Source organism: Zosterops lateralis (assembly GCF_965231275.1).
Source record: "Zosterops lateralis genome assembly, chromosome: 2".
Taxonomy (NCBI): Eukaryota; Metazoa; Chordata; class Aves; order Passeriformes; family Zosteropidae; genus Zosterops; species Zosterops lateralis.
The window spans coordinates 30,730,680-30,749,453 of record NC_139763.1 but is presented as its reverse complement, the minus strand read 5'-3'; the positions used below and the strand labels follow the sequence as shown (position 1 = coordinate 30,749,453).

Here is an 18,774-nt window from a genome sequence, read left to right as displayed (position 1 = left end):
TGCATGAGACAAGGATGTCTGTACCACTGAGGTGGTGTGGTGTCTCTCTGGTGTTCTGAGAGAGGCGTGCCTGTGAGAAGGGGCTCCTACTGATGGAGATGTGACTGTGTGTCACAAAATTCTCTACCTTCTTATGCAGAATTTCTCCTGGAGTTTTGCCATAAAGTCTAATGGAAAGTATTTGGTGTTGGATCAAAATGCTGAGATTATTATTCTACTTGCTGTGCTTTTATATTTTTAAAGACAAGGTGAGATTGGTAGTCTCTAGTATGTGTTCACTTGATTTTGAAGTACTTACAATAGTACTGTCTGCTAGGACTGTTTCAGACGATCAGGATTTTGTGAGTTCCAGAGAAACTCTATAGAACAACAATTCTCAGTATCAGTTTCTGCACTGAGTTCACTGACAGTCTGTGATGCATGCAAGGACTAGATCTGGTTTTGATCTGATTAGCTTGTTTATAGCTTGAGGTAGAAGAGCTGAAAGTCATTTTGCTATCCTTTGTTTTCCTGACTGTTGCTTTTTCTTGGAGTTTTTCTCCTCCTTGGGTAGTGTTTCCCACCCAATTTAAAAGGGACTACCGTGTTGAGTGCACTATTTGTAGAAAATCTAATGTTGACAGGCAGTAATATATTTAAGCAACTTTCCTTGAAACCTTTTTGTCATGGTTGGACTGTCTGGCAGGCTGATTGTATTGTGCAGAGCAAGGGCATGGAGTCAGGTTTCATGTTTTGGTTAATTTGCAGGTCATTAAGAGCTCAGGGTATTGCAGGGAGAAGGCAGCAGAGCTGTGTGAAAAACATGGGGTTTATCACTTGCCTCTGTCTGGGTTTTTTTTTAAAAAAAAAACAAAAAAAAAACCCAAAAAAACTTGTTCAGAGGAATTAGTTTTCCTGCCTTTCCTGCCTATCCAGTTCATGCTCTAAAAATCACTGAACTTTCAATGATGAGGTAAACTTGAAGTCAACCAATTGGCTTCCTTGTGTGTGTTGGTTTGGTTTGAAGGAAAGTTTTTTAAGGCTTAAGAGAGGGAAGTCTAACCAACCCTCAGCAGTGGTACTTCAGTTCTTCTCTGGTGGCCTTTGTCTGGTGGTGTCCTCCTTGAAGGTGAGGTCCTGATAGGACTGAGGCCTTGCAGTGCTCCTTAAGATGAAGAAAACTCTGTGTAGGGCTACAGCTGTAGTCCTACAGTTTTATAGTCTCTGCTCTGGCTCTGTTCTGCCAATAGTGAATGAGCAATGTGATTCTTGATGATGTGGGAGGTCAGAGATGGCACCAGCTACTTTCTGTTCAGAATACAGATCACCCATCTCCTGAGGCATATACACCTTCAATCGCCTTGTGCTTTTGCTTATTCTTCTTTCCACTACGGAGGGGAAAGTAAGGCACAAAAAGTAAAAACCATGTAAAATTAGAGTGGTTAGTCAGAAGAGGTTCTCTGTTCCTTCCCATGCAATATTAACCTTGTAATTGTCTTAGGGATAAACAAGTGCTGGGGATGGTTCAGGAGTCTGAAGTCTGATCACTTTAGACAAATCTGTCTGGTTGGTAACAGTGACAGACAAGAGGACAGAGCTGGGGCTTGCTAAGCTGCCCCAGTGCTGGGAGGTGTCCAAGGGCTGTAGGTGGATGTCTACTCCACCATGGACCTCCAAGGACTGCAGGGGCACAGCTGCCTCACTAGGATCTTCACCATGGTCTGCAGGGGAATTTTCCCAGAGCCTGGAGCACTTTCTCCCTTTCCTTCACTGACCTGTTGGTGTCTGCAGAGTTGTTTCTCTCACACATTCTTCCTCATTATTTCTCTGTATGCAATTACTTCCACGCAATAACTTTTTTCCCATTAAATATGTTTTCCTGGAGTCATTACTAACATTTCTGCTCAGCTCAGCCTTGGCCAGGTCCATTTTGGAGCAGACTGGTGCTGGTCCTGTTGGATGGGGAAGCTTCTGGCAGCTTCTCAGAGAAGAAACTCCTATATCCTCCCTGGCTATCAGTACCTTGCCACCAAACCCAATACTTTGGCCTGTGAGTTCTTACTGGTGCCATTTGTGCTCGGTCTTTCATCTGATGGGTTCTGGGTCTTGGATTAGGCCTGGGGAAAACAAATTAGCCTGTGGATCATTTTAGGCACTTTTGTGCGTACTTCAAATTTGCTTTACGGGGAGAATAAGCATTTTACTTTTTTCTTTCCCTCCACTTTAGAATAGTGATGGCCTGAGTTTTCCAGAACTAGTCCACTGAGAGGAGGAAAAAAAAGAAAAAGATGTGTTTAGGCAAATGAAGGCTTCAGCAGCTTAGTGCTTGTCTACATGGGGAAGTTAGTGCGCAGTAAGCTAGGGTGTGAATTTACAGCACGCTAGCTGCTCTACACTAACTCCCCCTGTGGATGCTGAGTGTGCACTAAGAGCGCCTGTTGGGCAGGTTAATTTAGTCTGCTGAAAGAAAGTGTGCTGAAAATTCACACTGCTACTTTCTTTGCCATGACTTTCCCATGTAGACAAGCCCCCAGTAAGGCTAGAGTAAAAACTCCTTGTTCAGAGGTCTGGCTTAAATTATTTCTGCTTTGTTATTTCTTCGTTGTTCCTTCTTCTCCCTCTTTTCTCTCAATTCTCCCTCTGTTTTTTCTCCCCTTGTCTCTCCTCTTCATTTCCTCTCCTCCTTTTCTCTCTTCAGTGCAGATTAAATGTAATCGGAGCTTTGTCATCCTGGTGAAGGGTGTGTACTTTGTGTACTCTCTGTACACATAAATTTGGGGGCAGTGAGGGAATGACTTCAGAGGGAGGCCTGAAGGTGTATCATGTGCAAGTGTAAAATACTGTTTTACCAGATGCAGAAGGGGAGCATGTCCTCCAAAGCATAAGGTGTGCTTGACTCAGCTTAAACAACATAACCAAAAGCTAGAAGAGCATGGTCGTTTGGAGGAAAGTACTTCCCCTTGCTTAGAAGCTGAGAAGTTATTTATACAAAAAATTGTGTTTTGTAGACACAACATTATATTTGTTTAATTTTCAACAATTAGGGGCCCCATATAAAGCCCCTCTTACAACAAATACAGACAGTGATTCTCTTACTGATTCCTGAGGTATCAGGGCAGATTAGTGTTGTAGAAATTATAGAAACAAATTAACTTTTTAATAGGTTATACTCAGTGATGGTTATTGCTCTCAGCACATTTCACTGCCTATTATCTCCATTTATTTCCTCTTGGGAGGTAGGAAATGTGAGAAGGAAAATTGTATGTTCTGGTACAAAATGCAGAGCCATGACTCCTTTTCATTTTTGAGATGGTTTAGTATATAAAGTTTTGGCTATCTATGCTGATATTTTCTATCTAGGTTTCTGAGAAATAGGTTGGTTTGGTGACTTAAATAATGTAAGGAAAATCTGCATTTCTTCTTCTTAATTGGAGGGTGAGAAGGTGTGGTTAACATACATGTGTGAAAACAAACTCTTCTACAGCTCATCTCTCAGTGCTAAAATAAGCTCAGTCAAATGGGTGAAATAGGTCAGGTACAATGTTGTACCATACTGGCTTTTCACCGATCCTGGTGTATCCTGGTTCCTGGCAGAGTTTCACAGAGAGCTTTTCCAACATGCCTGCCCCAGCCCTGATGAGGAGGGAGATATAGGCTTGTCGCTCCTCCTTCTCCCCAGTATGCATGTGCTCATGCACTATTTGTGTGTGTGTGTGTGTGTGGTTATTCTGGATGCAGTCCATTTCATCCAGTGTTTCCAAATGCAAAGGAGGGTGAGTGATTTGGGGTAAAAGAGAAGTTCTAGGACTGACTTTGATATAGAGATCTTGTTTTAAGGATTTGCACTCACTGAAAGTATGGAAAACAGGTTTCCTTTGGTTTTATAGATCCTCCCCATCTATGCTGTCATAATGGTCCACTCTTGTAATGACTTGGACTTACTTAGTGCCACAGGAGTTGGAAGCAATTTTATCATCCTCTTTTCAACAGAATGTGTATTTTTGTTATGTAGTTTGTCTTTAAAGTACAGAGATTATGGTGGTAGCTTCTGCTTGGTGTCCTGGCTCATGTGGCAGTGGACTTGAGCCTCTTGTAGAAGATCATGAGCAGTAAACAAGGATTATGCCACTGTGTTGGGATGTTTTGACTTAATTCTTCCTTACCAACGTTTCTGGTCTGCTGCAGCACATATCAGCTGGTACTTTGTCAGCCTGTAAACATATATTTATTTTATAGAGAGTTTATAAAACACAGGAATAAGTTCCTGTAGTGTTTGAGAAGAATAAATAAACTCCCAATGTATATCTGCAAAGCTGCAGGAGTTGTTCCTTGTGTTATAATTGTAATATATTGTTGATGGATGTCTTTTATATAAACAAGCCTTAAAAAAAAAAAAGCAAGCTCTGTGGTAGATGCTTTTGCTGCAATTTCCCTTCTAAATTAAACTGATCCATGCCCTTTTTTTCCTTGCCTGGTGTAACCTTGCATAAATTGCAAGGTGTTTTTGTGTTTTTGTTTTTTTTTTTTTTTTTTTTTTTTTTTTTTTTTAATCCGTCTGGTCATTTCCTTTTAATTTCTGGCATCTGTGGTGGGAATATGTCTCTGTTTAGCTGCTCCTCCCCTCCTTTCCATTTTTGGGAGACCCTTCTCCTATAAATGCTCCCAGTGCCAGCTTCCCTGGGTTGCTGCTGGACCATGCCAAGCAGCGAACAAAGCTGAACTTCAGCAGTCTCTTGGCTCTCCAGGCGCCTGCCTGCTCCTGAATAGCAGCTGGGGAGACTGATGAGGCTCTGTTCGCCTCCTGCTTTGCTGTGCTTAGGCAAGGCAAGGCTGGCTGCTGGGACTGTGCCCTTGCAGGCTTATGAAGACATTATTCACCTTCTCTTTGCCCAAGTTTGGGTTTGAGTGACTCCCTTCATAGCTAGCGGGGCACAGAGGTGGGATTGTGCCACGCCTGAAAGCTTGGGCTCTGCTGAGGTTGGGTTAGGGAGCTTGCACTGGAGTTTTTTCTGTTTTCTATGGGTGAGAAGAGTCATTCAGAATATTACTTTTGCTGTTTCAGCATCAAACTCCTGGACACATTTAAGTAGGGCAAGAAGGCGAAGGGAAAAGGGACTCTCTACTTCCCCAGTTTTCCTCCCTGGAGCTGGGAGGTGTAGGCGACACTGTGCTGCAGCAGGAGCCATGGCAAAGCCTCATTGTGTGTGGGGCAGCTAGCTCTGCACACCGGCTGGCAGCCTGGGAGGGACTTGAAGGTGACAGAGATAAGGCTTGGATCCTAGTAACCCGACTAATAAAAGACTTATTCCAGCCTTAATAAGCTCCTTGGACAGATGGATTCTGTTGGACAGATGGATTTAATCTGGGAAAATGATTACACGGCTTTTGTACTCATTAGTATTTTTGGTCTTGGTATTTATGCGTTAATATTCTTGTGGTAGGTTGGTGAAAATATGTCTCTTTAAACCTGCACTGCTTCTGCTTGTAGCAGTGGGGCAAGATGCGTTTGTGCTTCCCTTCCCAGCCAGGTATGTGGTGTACATGTGTGCCTCTCTATATTTATAGATACATGTCTATACTACATACAGCTGTGTAGATATGTATAAGTCATATGTCCATGTGTCTGTAACATACATGTAGACTATGTGTTCCCACGATTCTTGCATGACTGAGCTGCAAACTTCCATTTTGATAGGGCTGCACAGCCCTGTGTTCCCTGAAGGTGCAGCTCAGAGTGATTTTTCTAAACTGGAATATTCTCTCCCCAGGTTGTGTGCTGCCACATTTTTTAATGAGACTTGGCAGCTCTTCAAGATAAGGAGGGAGATCAAAGTTGAGACTTTGGGTTGTCCTCATGTCCCCAGTAACATATTAGACAGCAGGGTGGACCAGAGTAACTAAACATTCACAGTCTTCATGTAACAGAGGAAAGCTCTTGCAGTGGAGTGGGTCTATACTTAGGTGATGGTTTAGGAATAGTTAATGTTAGAGCAGAGGACATTAATAAGCACCATCTCTCCCCAAAATTCATTCAAAGCAAGAAGCTATAGAAGCATAGAGTTAGAAAGAATATGCCAAACATTTTGTGCTTGGACCTTATATTTTCATTGCCTTAAGTACTTAATTTTAAGCACTTAATTTTCCCATTATGGATGGGTGTCATTTGCAGCTCTGGGCTGGCTGGGGATTTTTGAAATAGCTGGAGCGTGATGAAGTTTAAATGAAGTCAGAAACCGAAACTTACAGTGGAAACTTTCTTAATATTTAATTTACTGCCTCCAAAGCTAGTGGAAAAGGGCTGGGGGCAGAGGGAAAGGGAAGAATAATATTCATGAATTGTTCCATGAATGTGTGAGTGGGTGTTTTAATGGAACAAAAAAACCCAAAGTTAATTTCATAAGATTTATCAACTTACTTTGATATAAACTGCAACAGCATTTGCCGAATATTTTTCTTCCTTGACACTTCATTTTCCTGTAGGTGCTTTACCAATGGTACCTGTCATGGAGGATTAGCTTAGTAGTTTTGTAAACTTTGGAGGAATGGCCATTTGCAGTGGGGGATGGTGAGTTTTGTGACTGTCCTGGAAGTCTGGGCTACCTTGCTGGCACTGTGAGGGTGCAGAGTCAGGCAACTCCCACCCTGTCACCTCCCTGATACTCGGTTACCCTGCAGGATAGGCAGCCTCCTGTTCCTGCCAGAAGGAATCCTCTTTGAAATCCTCCTTTTACACTGTAGGCATCTGCACTTTGGGTTTTCAGAGGGAGTGTACTAAGGTGAAAGTATTAGTGTTCAAAATGTTTCAGTGTTTTCTCAGATACAGTGTGTGCCTTATCTTCTCCTACAGGTAGGCATGAATAGGTTAGCTGTTTTTTGTTTCTGTAGGGGCTGGAAACCCCTGATGGGAGTGTTAGATGTCCCTCATCAAGCCCTTTCCTCATGCTCCCTGTAAGCCACAAGGTGCACAGATGGGGCCCTGGTAGTACCAGGTGTGTGACCCAGCAGAACCAGGTGCTCTGGGGCTGAAGCACATGGTGCAGGTTGTGCTGTTGTTGTGAGGCTTCTCTGCCCCTCTAATTGCCATACTAATGTGCATTAGTATTAAAATATTTGGGTACAAAGTGTTCATATTTATGTTCTGGGGTTTTTTTTTTCCTCCTAATATGCGTGTGTCTCTGACTTACTCAGTCCATATATGTCTAGACTTCCTGGATTCCGGAAAGAAAGAACCTGAGGAAAAGACTCCAAAAATGATGTGCTTGTGTTTCAGGTAGCACAGTGCTGTTGTGGTGAGGTGCTCAAGACCTGGTTGCTGTGAAAGGGGGGTGAGGTTATCAAGCAAAGAACAATTAAAGAGTTTTTCAGGAAACAGATGATGCCAGCTGTGTAATTAAAAATAGTGGTCTGCTGCTGTCATTGCTGTTTGGGTTTGCATGTAGAGGCAGAGCCAAGAAGGGCAGCAGGCAGCTGCCCCTCCCACAGCCTGGCTGCAGGATGGAGAGGCCTGTCTGCTCAGTCATTCCCCCTGGTACCTGCTTTCTCCCTCCTTTTCAAGGACACCCACAGGAAGCCCCACCGCAGTCAAGGGAGGGAAGCCTATGCGTGCTCTGGGGTGCTTGTTACTGTGCAGCTGTTTCAAAGCACCAGGCATGCCCGTACACAGAAAAACCTCTTGCTGTGTTCAACTAGATGCTTCATGGGTTTCTCTGAAAAAAGTGCGAACACAAGTCTTTAGTTACAAACAAAGAACAACAGAAGAACAACTGCTCTGAAGCAGCATTATTTATACTGGTTGGCAGTGAGTCTTAGAAATTGTTTTTTACCCAAGTTACAGAGTTCACTGTTCTTTTTTGCCTTTTTTGTTTTCCAGTAAGGTATTCTGCACTATGTGTTGTATTAATAAAGCACCTCCCAGATTAATCCCTTTATTTAAGGGAATATCCCCTCAGCTTCTCTCCTTTATCTTTCTTAACGATGGCTTTGCTCTGCTTTCTGACTGGTCCCATGAATCATGTGTGTGTTAATAGATCTCTGTCAAGGTCTGCTTGCTCACAGAATTCAGAAGGGGGAGCAAATGATGAGATGTCTTGTAGATGAAGAACTGCTGTAGTCATATTACAGGCTGAAAAACAAAGAAACCTCAAACGTGCTAGCATGAAGTAATTTTTTCTGTGAGGAAAGGTGATTGAAAAGACAGTAGAAAAGCAAGTTTGGCATAACTATGACCCTCCAAGTTCTTTTCAAGTCCTGTGCAGCTGTGTAAAGGAGTGCAGATGGCATTGGATTTTTGACCAGCCTTTTCTTTGCTTGCTTGTTATGGTTCTTCAAGGATATTTGCATGTTTTGCCTGCAGCAAACCAAAATTTGCTTTTATGGTGAAATTTGAGTGACTCAAGGGAATTTCTGCTGCAGTTTTACTTAAATTCAAAACACGCTTTGATTAATCACATGAAGAGGGGTCATATGGTCAGTATCCTCTGTTTTGCTAGGAAAATTATTATGCTTCCCATATTCAGCTTTCAAAGAGTTACTGGTGTGTTCAGTTGCTAGTATACTCAGCTGTGATGGATGATTCAGGGTTCTAGGATAATGACCTTTGGACTCCTGACTAAATTCTAGTGCTCTACTTTTGGCAAAGCAACTAACTGAGCTAGCATTTGTGATTGTGTTTTCATTTCACTTACTGTACACAAGCAAGCTGAGCTATGGGGATATGGCCTGGCACCTCCTCGAGTGCTTGCAGGTGAGCCGTGGGGGTGGGTGGTGTGTGCTGCTGGAAGTGCTTCCTTGGTGGCAGCCAGAAAGAGGGGAAGGAGTGCCTGGCCCAGAGTTTTAGTATCACACAGCCCTGGACAGAGGGAGCTGGAGCTCTGATGCCAGTCTAATTTAGAGCAGGCAAAAACCATGTAGATGGATTTTAGTGGGTGAATTTGAGATGGGTGGTGGACACCTGGAATGAGGAGGACCTTCAGCAAGCACTGTCTCACCAGCCAGAGCTCTTCTGCCTTGGGTCTGTGAGTAAGTGTGTTTTGATAACATTGATGGAAATGACAAGTTACCTTCCACCCCACAGAAATATGCAAAACTCAAGTTAGCGTGTTGGATTTCTTAGCTCAGAAGTTGGGAATCAGTAGGTGTGCAGTTATTCTTGCTGCAGCTCTCTTTTTGCACCCTTTGTCTGCGTAGCCTGAAACATGGGCAAGTGGAGTGTGGTGGCACTTTATTGTAATGTCAGTTTGTAGGAAAACTGAATGGGAGCTTGTGTGGATAAAAGAGTAGTCCCAGTTGTTTCAAAATTTGGGTCTGAGAATTGGATAACTTCAGCACAAAGAAAAAGTTTTCTGCTGTAGGCTTAGGTAGAGAATGATGGGGGCTTTTCATTTTTCGGTGATTAAAAGGTACTGTTTTTTGACAGCATAGCTGTCACGCTTTTTTTTTTTTTTTTTTTTTAAATGTTTTAGAAATAATGATTCTTTAGGCTTATCTTGCTCTGAAGGGTAGGTATGCGTTTGCTGTTCCACTCTTCTCTGGACCATGCTAGCCAAATCCCAAATAATCCCCACATTTAGTGAGATGAGAATTCCAGCTCTGGGGTTGAGCAGAGTGTTACAGGTCATGTGTCCATATATATTGGATGGAGTGGGAACCCGCATTTTTGGAGATGCCTGTTTTTAACATTGGTAGTCTTTGTCCCCTGAACCTTGTTCATAGTTTTGGGATGACTGTATGTTATCACTCTCCTTGGAGATTATTTACTTTACTGTGCTTTAAGCTATGAGGTTGAGGCTGTCAGTATTATTTGGGTTGCCTTTGTAGCCTGAAAGTAAATATTTTTATCGTAGTCTGTATTCTTGGGAGTTGCATGCACATGTTAACCACTCCTTGGAAGCAACTTACTGTGGAAAGCACTACTGAGAAAATCTATAATCTTTGTTATAAAGTGGCAATTTTGGTCTCTTATTCCTTCTCACTTAGATTTCTCCTCCTGATGCTTGTTCCCCTTGATTGCTTGGGAACATGCCTTTTTCTGATGTATGTAGGAGGCTGCTGTATGTATGCTGTTACCTTTAGTTTTGGATGGATGTTCCTGGGCATTGATACTGAAGAAAATACAGATTTGCTCTCAGATTTACATTCACAAATTATCCCATTGATTAGGGGCCTAAAGGGGAAAATTATTTAAATTTATTCATTACATTTTTGTGTAACCCTAGATTTGAAGACTTTCCTGTTTTAATTAGATGCATGGGAGAAGCCCGTATCTATCTTATTCTGTGTACTGAAGAACTGGAAACAGTTGGGTTTGGATTAATTAGAGCTAACAGTAATAAATTGTTTTACCCACAGCTCTCAGACTTTGTCTTGAAGAGCAGATTCATCACTATGATTGAAGGTGACATGAGGACTGAGTCATATACTCAGCCCCATCCAACACTTGCATATAATAAGTTTTAATTAATTTTAAATTTGGAATAAAATTCCATCTCATGATGATCTTTATTTTTATGCTAAGAGCATGCTTTGTATTTTTATAGTAAGATTGCATTTTGAGTGATTGCTGCATGGCATTTTAAGATAGCTTTTAATGGGGAATTTTTTTCTATAGAAGCTTTGCTTTGTGTTTTTATTAAAAAATATACTATCTTTTACTTGGAGACATTAAGGAATATTAAACTGAGAGATAATTTACTTCGGCTTTTTTATGCAATGTTCTTGTGCCCTATTGTGGTTTTGAACAATGTTACCTTTGGGTACATGATGAAGGTGATGACAAGCTGATGAAGTATGACGACAGAGTGAGGCTTAATTTTAGTATATTTTGTACTTGGAAGTTCACTAAGTTCTTTTACAGTCTGATTTAAATGCATCTGTTAGTTGCTTAACCCATGATTGAAGCGGAAGGACAAACTTCTGAGCGGGAGGAACGTGTAATGTGTTTAAAAAGAGACTGGATATGGCACTTGGTGCCATGGTCTAGTTGAGATGTTAGGGCTGGGTTGGACTCAATGATCCTGAAGGTCTTTTCCAACCTAGTGATTCTGTGTGATTCTGTGTAATCATGAAAAGTGAATAACAGCTTGTGATTATGGAATTGAAACTACTGGTGAGAATTTTTATAGTGGCATGTAGTTCATATAACTAACCAAATTAAAATTTAACCATATGTGAATATCTTTCCTCTTACAGAATATGTTTACTTTAAAAAAAAGTAAAAAAAAAAAAAAAAAAAAAAAAAAAAAAGAAAACAAACCCCAAAGGAATTCAGCAATTACAGGGAGTGCATTGCATTTGATCTCCTACCAGTCTTTCACTAATGGTATTTTAAAGTATGAATTTAATCTTAATGCATACATAATTCTCTCCTATTTCCACTTGTTTGATTTGGACTGTAAGAATAGAGCAACAGCTAATATCTGTGTTTATCAATATCTGCTTCCACATCAACACCTCCTCAGGGGAGAGCTTTTGCTTTCAGAGCAACGTTTCAAAAGCACTTTTCTAAGCTCAGAGTTGAGCTTTCCTCTCAGAAGCTGGCAGGCTGACTGGTCCTGAGGGGCATGGAGGGCTGTTTTAATTTACCTGCTGCTTCTTCATAAGGAAGAAAATGTCTGAAAAGAGGAGGGGAGTAGGCATAAAAAACCTTGTTTTTTCCATAGAGCTGTGCAACTGCACTTAGCCAACTTGATATTAAATCCTGATAATGAGAAAACAGGAACTTTCTTCTTTGCTTAGTTGCTTTATTTCAGCATTACACCTTCTCAGCTGCACTTAGGGCTGAGCCCTACTTTTTAAGTTGCCAGTGAGCTGCCACTGTTGATGTAATAGTGTGTTTCGAATAATTTAAGCTTTTTCTACACAATAAATCTAAGTGTACTTGGAAAGGCCTAAGAGCTTCCTTGTGGGATCAAGCTGCAGATCTGTACTGCCTAGGCTGCTGTCTTTTGTACTTGTCAGTGATTGAGAAAAGGATTAAAAACACATATACAGACAAAAAGAGGGACTTCCCATATTACCAACCCTTGGCAGCTGATGCTGGGGGTTTGCTGTGGGTGCTTTTTTTTTTTTTTTTTTTTTTTTTTTTTTTTTTTTTTTTTTTTAAACTGAGGTTGCATCCAGTTCATCCATGTTTAATAACCCTTATGATATAAACCATGCTTCCACATTTGGCTTCAGTGGCATTCAGTGGGAAGGAGTCTGGCTGTGTGAAAAAGTACTGGTTGAACTTGCTACTCAGTAAACAGTGGTAGGAGCACCATGGGGTGACTGGTCGGGGCGGAGGAGCACTCAAGAGCCGTCTGCAGCTGGCACAGCCTCATCTTTCCTGCCATTCTTCTCTCCTCATTTCAAGATAGCAAAGTTACACCTACAACTCGGCAGCTTGATGACCTGTGGGTTGTGTTTTATGGATTTGCAGCCCGCTTCCATCTGCTGGACATAATTAATGATCTGTGTGTGTCCATCTATTAAAATATCAGGCTAGTGTAAACAGTCATTTTTCCTTTGGAAGCACGGCTGCTCAAAAGCATGCTATCACCAAATTGGTATTTATTTTAATCTACAAGTTGGAAAAATATGTTTTTCTGATTTATTAGGCTGCCATGAGGGCTCTCTAGTCAGGCCTGAGTCTTGCTGTCTCCTGCAATCCCAACTGGGACTCCCTTCCAAAGCTGCTATGAATCCCATTTTTGCTGAAATACTTTCATATATTCTGCTCTTAGAAGAATACTTGAGATATGAAAATTAGTTTGCTAGCAGTAAATTTAGGTCTTAAGCCTAAGGTTATTTTTAGCCATGAAAGAGCTCTTATCCCTGAATTTCTGCATTTCCTTTCACACTTCTCAACAAAGTACAGGATGAGTTTTATGAAGAATCTAAGCAAGTTTAAGGTGTTGCTTGCCTCATGGTGTTTGTTTGGTATAGTTTCTCAGCTGTAGGGTTATCTGATGTAATTTTCTAATTTGGCTCTCCAGCCTGTATTCTAAGTGTATGGATTTCCTTGTTGGTCTCCCTTCAAATTTTCGTGTATGGAACTTGGCCCTTCAAGCTGTGTTTACCCTTTGTGGAAGGAGGGAAGAAGAAAGCAAAAACGGCACATATAAATGTTGCATGGTATATTCTTATGTATGCATGGTCTATTCTCATGAACTTAGCTGTTCATCAGATCAATAGGGAGCAGAGTTTTTCCTAGAATTGGTGTCTACTAAGAAGTAGCAAATTTGAATAGCCCAGGAAGACAGGAACAAAAGGATGTGAGTCATGCTGTGTATGTCTTTCCGGGAGACCAATGAAACTGTGAAGAAAGACTGTGGATTTTTGTGTATGTTGTTTTTGGCATCTGGTTGGTGTGCAAAAGGCTTCAATTTTTATTAAGAAGAATGCTTTTGGCTATTCGCTTCTATCTTCTGAATATTTTCAGCAGCTTCAGAAACCAACATTTTTCAGAAAAAAGGTTGGGGTTATTAGTTCTTTCCTCTTTGTTACTAAAGTGTGAGAATGATGATTTACTCAAATATTTCCAGAATGTAGTAATCTGCAGTGAAATATGGCATGCACTGAAGGTTTCCCAAGATATGGAATACATTTTTCGTATTTTTCAGAGAGTGCGTAATCTTATTTTTTTTTTTCCAGGATGGATTTGATTAAAAAAAGGGTTGTTTTTTTTTTCCACACCAGCAGTTGGTGACATAGTTTGCCGAGCATGCAGTATATAAACAGATGAAAGCTATTTTTGATGTGTCATTGTCTCAGCAAGATGGGAATTGGCAGCACCGATGAAATGACAAGTACTTGGCGCTGTCGACTTTACCACATGGCTGTCAGTCTAGCGATTAAAAAGAACTGGCAGGCGAGGATTGCTGTGGTTTTAAGCAGAGGAGCTGATTTTCTGCTGTAGAACCTGATTCTGCACATTTTGACTCATTTTGAGGTGCTGAAATCAGGTGACTTGGCTCAAGTGAGGTAGGGGTTGCTGGAACATCCTGCAGGATTGAGTGCTCAGGAGCAGTTCTGGTGCTCTGCAGGCCCCTCTGTTGTGGCATAGGGCTTGCTAGCACATGAGCACACACAGATGCACGGACACACAGGCATGCATGGATGCATGGACACATGGACAGACACACACACGTGCACACTCAGGCCGCTGCTTTCTGAGCCAGAAGGATTCGAGCCTTGAATTGATCCTTGGGCACAAATCCTCTGGGTCTGTCAGGTCTGAATTCTGGGCTGAAGTTGCATTTGCTTTTTACAGCATTGCTTCTAGTTTGTGCTGGAAATAAGAAGGATTAAGTTGTTTTATACTGCTTTCTCTGAAATGGGGGTCTGAAATAACTGTCCTCTTCAAGGACATCCTTTAAATTAGCAAGTTAGATGAACACCCTGAAGAGCTTGATCTGGCGATGGATATAAGGGGGGCAGAAAATATGCCTAAATTTAGGCATTTCTCTCTCTGTGGGTGGCGAATGTATGTGCCCCAGCAATACCACTTTCGGTGGTGAAGGGGTAACATTGTTGCATAAAAAGGTTGCCTTTATTTATTTTAGGGGCACGGTTTAAAGGCTAATTGGAAGGATACTCTGGGGCTGTGCTGAAGTGCTTAAAGGGCTCCTTGTGGCTGGTTGAGCAAAGGGTCTTTGTTCCGTGTGCAGGCTCACGTGATGGCAGCGAAGGATAAATAGCAACAAGACGTGCACAGCAAAGCGCTGACTTATCTCTGCAGCCCCCCTCCCTGCCATCTCCACCCTCCCACCCCACTGCAGGCCCTCGGATGATTTTTTTGTTGTTGTTGCTTTGTTATATCATCGTTTTCTCTGCTGTAGTTAAATTCGGAGCGAGGGGACGAAGGGGGGGAGTGCAGAGGGACATCTCCATCCCGGTTAAGATGAACTTGCCAATGACTTTCTAATGCTGTAGAAAGGGCAGTTCTCCAGGTGTATTTAGGATATTAATGAGTGTAGCTGATGCTTTGGTTAGGGTTTTTCTTTCCTTTTATGACAGATTGCTGATACCTGTCCAGGAAACATAAATGCAAAAGTCATTTGTGGCTGCACCATTGTTCTCCTTCTCGTCCATCTCCCCAGGTCCAGACGTGGATTACGCCGTGGCAGCAGCTGTGGGTGGGAGGATGGTGGGAGCTGGGTGTTGTGTCCTGGCAAGGTGCTGCACATCTGTCCTGGTCACAGGCCCCTCTGTTTTATCTGTGGGCATCTTCCTCTGCCAGCAGATATGTAGGTGATGGGTGCTAGTGCCCGGGTTTGAGGAGCACGCTCCTACCAACCCTCCAAATGAACCTGTCTTTAATGACCTCTCTAGCAGGGATTGGACAGTTTACGGTTTTTTAAAATTACACCCCCCCACCCCTTCCCTCTCAGTGTGGACATTTTTCAGTGTTGTGCCTGGTGGTTTCATGTTACAAATCCTCTCAGCTGGCTTCTCATTTTATTGGCCATTTTTCTGACCGCCTTGTACTGGCTGTAGGGAAAGGGGGGGAAAAGCCACCCTCGGGATCTGAGGCTTGACTACTGACCCTTTATTTTTACCTTTTCCTACTGCTTCTGTTTTTCAGGCTCAGTTTTAAGTCTCAGTTGCCAAATGTTAGAAATGAGATGGCTAGGCCTATTCAACCCTGAACTCACTTCAACACTTTAAACTTATCAGAAGTGTGTTAAGGGATTTAAAGTTGCATGGCCATTTCAGTAGTGCAGCAGGTATTAATTCCCTGAGCTCCATCATTTATCTTTATGGAGAGAGCTGGACCATTGCACATTTTTGACCTACGTTTATCTGATGAAAGGAAGAGGGCATGAAATACAACTCCTCTGTTGTTTAGTTCTGGTCTTCTTTTTTTTACTTCCCTTTGTTTTGTGAGGGCATCAGGAAAGAAATGTGGGGGTGGGTGTCTGAGTTACCTGAAGCTTTTGAACTCTTGGAGGCCAGGAACAATACAAAATGTGAAGGGAAGGCAAATTCTTGCAATCACTGGTCTGAGGCTGGTGATCTGCAGAGCTTACAGCAACTTCAAAAAGCTGTGAAAATACTTTCTTTAGGCTATGCATGGGCTTTTGGGTTTTGGTTTTTGTTTTAAATTCTTTATTCAGGAGTTTAGGACACAACGTTTCTCTGTTTTAAGGGAGAAGTGAGTAGCCGTCAGTGATTAGCCTTTCCTATGTTGCATACTTAACCAGATACTATGTAAACTCCCAGCTACTGGGTTTCTATTCTAACTCAAGATCCAGCTACTGGCCTGCAAGTTTTCCAGACCTTTGAAATGTAGCACTATTTCAGGTACAAGTGTGACTGATGGCTCTGCTCCCTCGTGGAGTGTTGTTGTTGTTTTGTTCAGCACATCCATTTTCTCTGGGTGGCTGGGCTTCCGGGAGGTCCTGAGCTTGCAGCACTGCAGATTTTCACAACTGGTTAGGCCTGCCACGAGTTACGAAGGTAACAGGCTCTTTTCACAGCTTTTAATACTGAAGTTTAGTCTGAACTTCTTGCAACTTAGGCTTTCAGCACTCTTGATTCTTATGGGAAAGTTTATGTTTAGGGGGAAAAAAACAGGCTATTGACCCTGGATATTTTATAAGGGTGGTATCAGAAGAAAAAAATATCTATTCAGTAGCATAAACATTGCCAGCTGTTACAAGTATAATATTACATGTCATTGTCTCTTGGTGACCTGTAGTTGTTACTGAAAATGTCGCTGTATGGTTCGTGACTCACTGTAGGAAGCTTCAAGTAGCTCCTGGTGATCATCTCTTACCCCAGCCTTCCATCTATTGCCCTTTTCATGCAGCACTGTGGAGCTGTTGGCATTTTACCTGTGTCCAGAGGAGTCCTGGAGAGGGGACTCTGTTTGGGGTTCTGTTTGAAACCTGGAGGGACAGGAATAACCTGTGGCTTCTCTTTTTCTGGCTGCTCCAAGCTGGCATTAAGGAGGCCTTAGCTTTCATTATGGGTAAATTGCATTAAATATGCCCTTTTGATTGCTGCGCTCTTGTTGTTAGAGCTCATTTATGCCAGATAATATACCTGGGTTTGGAGGGGTGTTGAGGACACAGGCTGAAGGAATGGTTTTTTATTTTGTGTGTGTGGCTTGGACAAGAAATTTTTTAATCTCTCCTGTAGTTTCTAAATTAATTCCCAGGGAGTGTGGGGCCTGCAGCTCAAACTCTTAGATGTGACAAGTGTGACTATTCACATGTCTTCAGATTTTGGGAAGGCTTAAAGAAACTTGTCTTCTTGGAATGTCATCTGAAAATCACTGACTACTTCTTTTTCCTTTTTTTAAAAAAAATTACCTTTGAAGTAACATTGAAAGTTACCATTTAATCTTTCTTACTGCTGATGCTGAAAAAATGCCATTGCTAGTGTGATACCATTTCAGAGGCAGCGAGGTTTTGGAGACTGCCTGGGTAGGCAGCAGGAGGTTCTTTTGGTTTCCCTCCCTTCCTTCTGTGCTCTTGCTGGGGAACATGACTTGTTCCCTCCTGCCATGGAGAAGGTTCTTGGATCCAGGCCCTTGGGGATGAAGTTGGTGGATATTTTGGGGTGCCCTGAAAGGCAGCAGAAGCCCAGGAAGGTGGTCAGCTCAAAGGAGGCACACACAGTTTGTGTCTGGGTACCAGCCTGGTAGTCCCTTGGCCCTTGTGTCCTGTGTTGCGCTGGAATCGCTGCCGGCAAGGTTGCTGATGGTCCTGTGGTATAAACGTATCTCTCATTGCTCTCTCAGTCACTGTTCTGGAAAATACCAGACTTCTTCTCCTGACTTGAGCAAATGTCAGGTCTTGTTACTAATCAGTTTTTTCCTTCTTTTCCCCAATAATCTTCCTGTGAGAAGTCCCTGTGCTAGCCTTAAGAAGTGGATCAGTGCTTGAATTTTCATCCCTGTAAACATGGTACTCTCGTGTGCTGACTTACAAATCCCATTGAAACGTCTTAGGCTGCTATTTGGTTTTGAAGTATTTCAGATAGGCTCTCATTGTCTGTGACTGCATGCTTGTTTATTTACTTACTTATCCGGGTGCCCTTTGGTCGGCTGGAGGGCTTCAGTCGTTTTTGGCTGCACTTTGGTAGATCTTTTTAGTGTGGTTAGCAAGCATGCTTAAGCATGGTTTAAAATTCTTATGGCTGAGCAAAATTACAACACGCTTCTGCCAGCATTGTGGTGGGAGCCAAATGGTGTCAGAACCGTCTGAAAAAACTTGCTTTGAAATGATGGAGAGCTGCAGCAGTCAGGGACACTCAGCCAGGCTGACCTGTGTTATAGCCTGGGATGGCCACAGCCACGTCTGAGCCCTGCCCTGCTCCAGCCTGCCGGCCTTCTGTGCCATCAACTACTGCCCTGCCTCCCTTTAGGGAGAAGGAGGCTTTGGAGATGAGACAGGACTTGGTACAGGTTGATGGAGAAGAGACAGGAGGAAGGAGCAGAGGGGCTTTGGCATCGAAGAGCCGAGATTGATTCCCTAGTGTTGGATGTTAGTCGAGGCAATAATCTGTATTCATCTGTGTCATCCTGGGCTTTCAGTAGGCACTTTCCATAATTGTTTTTGTAATAGTAACCTTTCTGAGGGAAAAAAAAAAAAAAAAAAAGCCAACCGAATAAGTCTGGCTATTGTAAAGGAAAATATGTTCTTAACACAAATGGGTAATTATCTCCCAGAGCTTGGCCTTATCTATTCTCTATTCTCAAAGGATCTAATGATACCATCTCGATGGCATTTCCTCAGGAAAGTTTGTAGCTCAGATCCCCTGCCCACCCTGGGCCTGCCCCAGCCACTGGGAAGTGGAGGGGGGGTGGGG

At 42.5% G+C, this 18,774-nt stretch overlaps 1 protein-coding gene across 11 annotated transcripts in view; it reads left to right on the top strand.

Moving 5' to 3' along the window:
- MAP4K4 (mitogen-activated protein kinase kinase kinase kinase 4) overlaps window positions 1-18,774 on the top strand; it is a 159,796-nt gene that overhangs the window by 32,797 nt on the left and 108,225 nt on the right. The window contains exon 1 of one of the 11 annotated variants that reach the window (XM_083854861.1): window positions 8,611-8,722. The exons of 9 other annotated variants lie outside the window; for them this stretch is intronic. In XM_083854861.1, coding sequence (XP_083710987.1) covers window positions 8,693-8,722 — 30 coding nt within the window. In that variant the 5' untranslated portion in view covers window positions 8,611-8,692. Of the gene's footprint in view, window positions 1-8,610; window positions 8,723-8,979; window positions 8,998-18,774 lie in introns of those variants that run through there. One more of the 11 variants, XM_083854863.1, reaches the window with a different exon arrangement.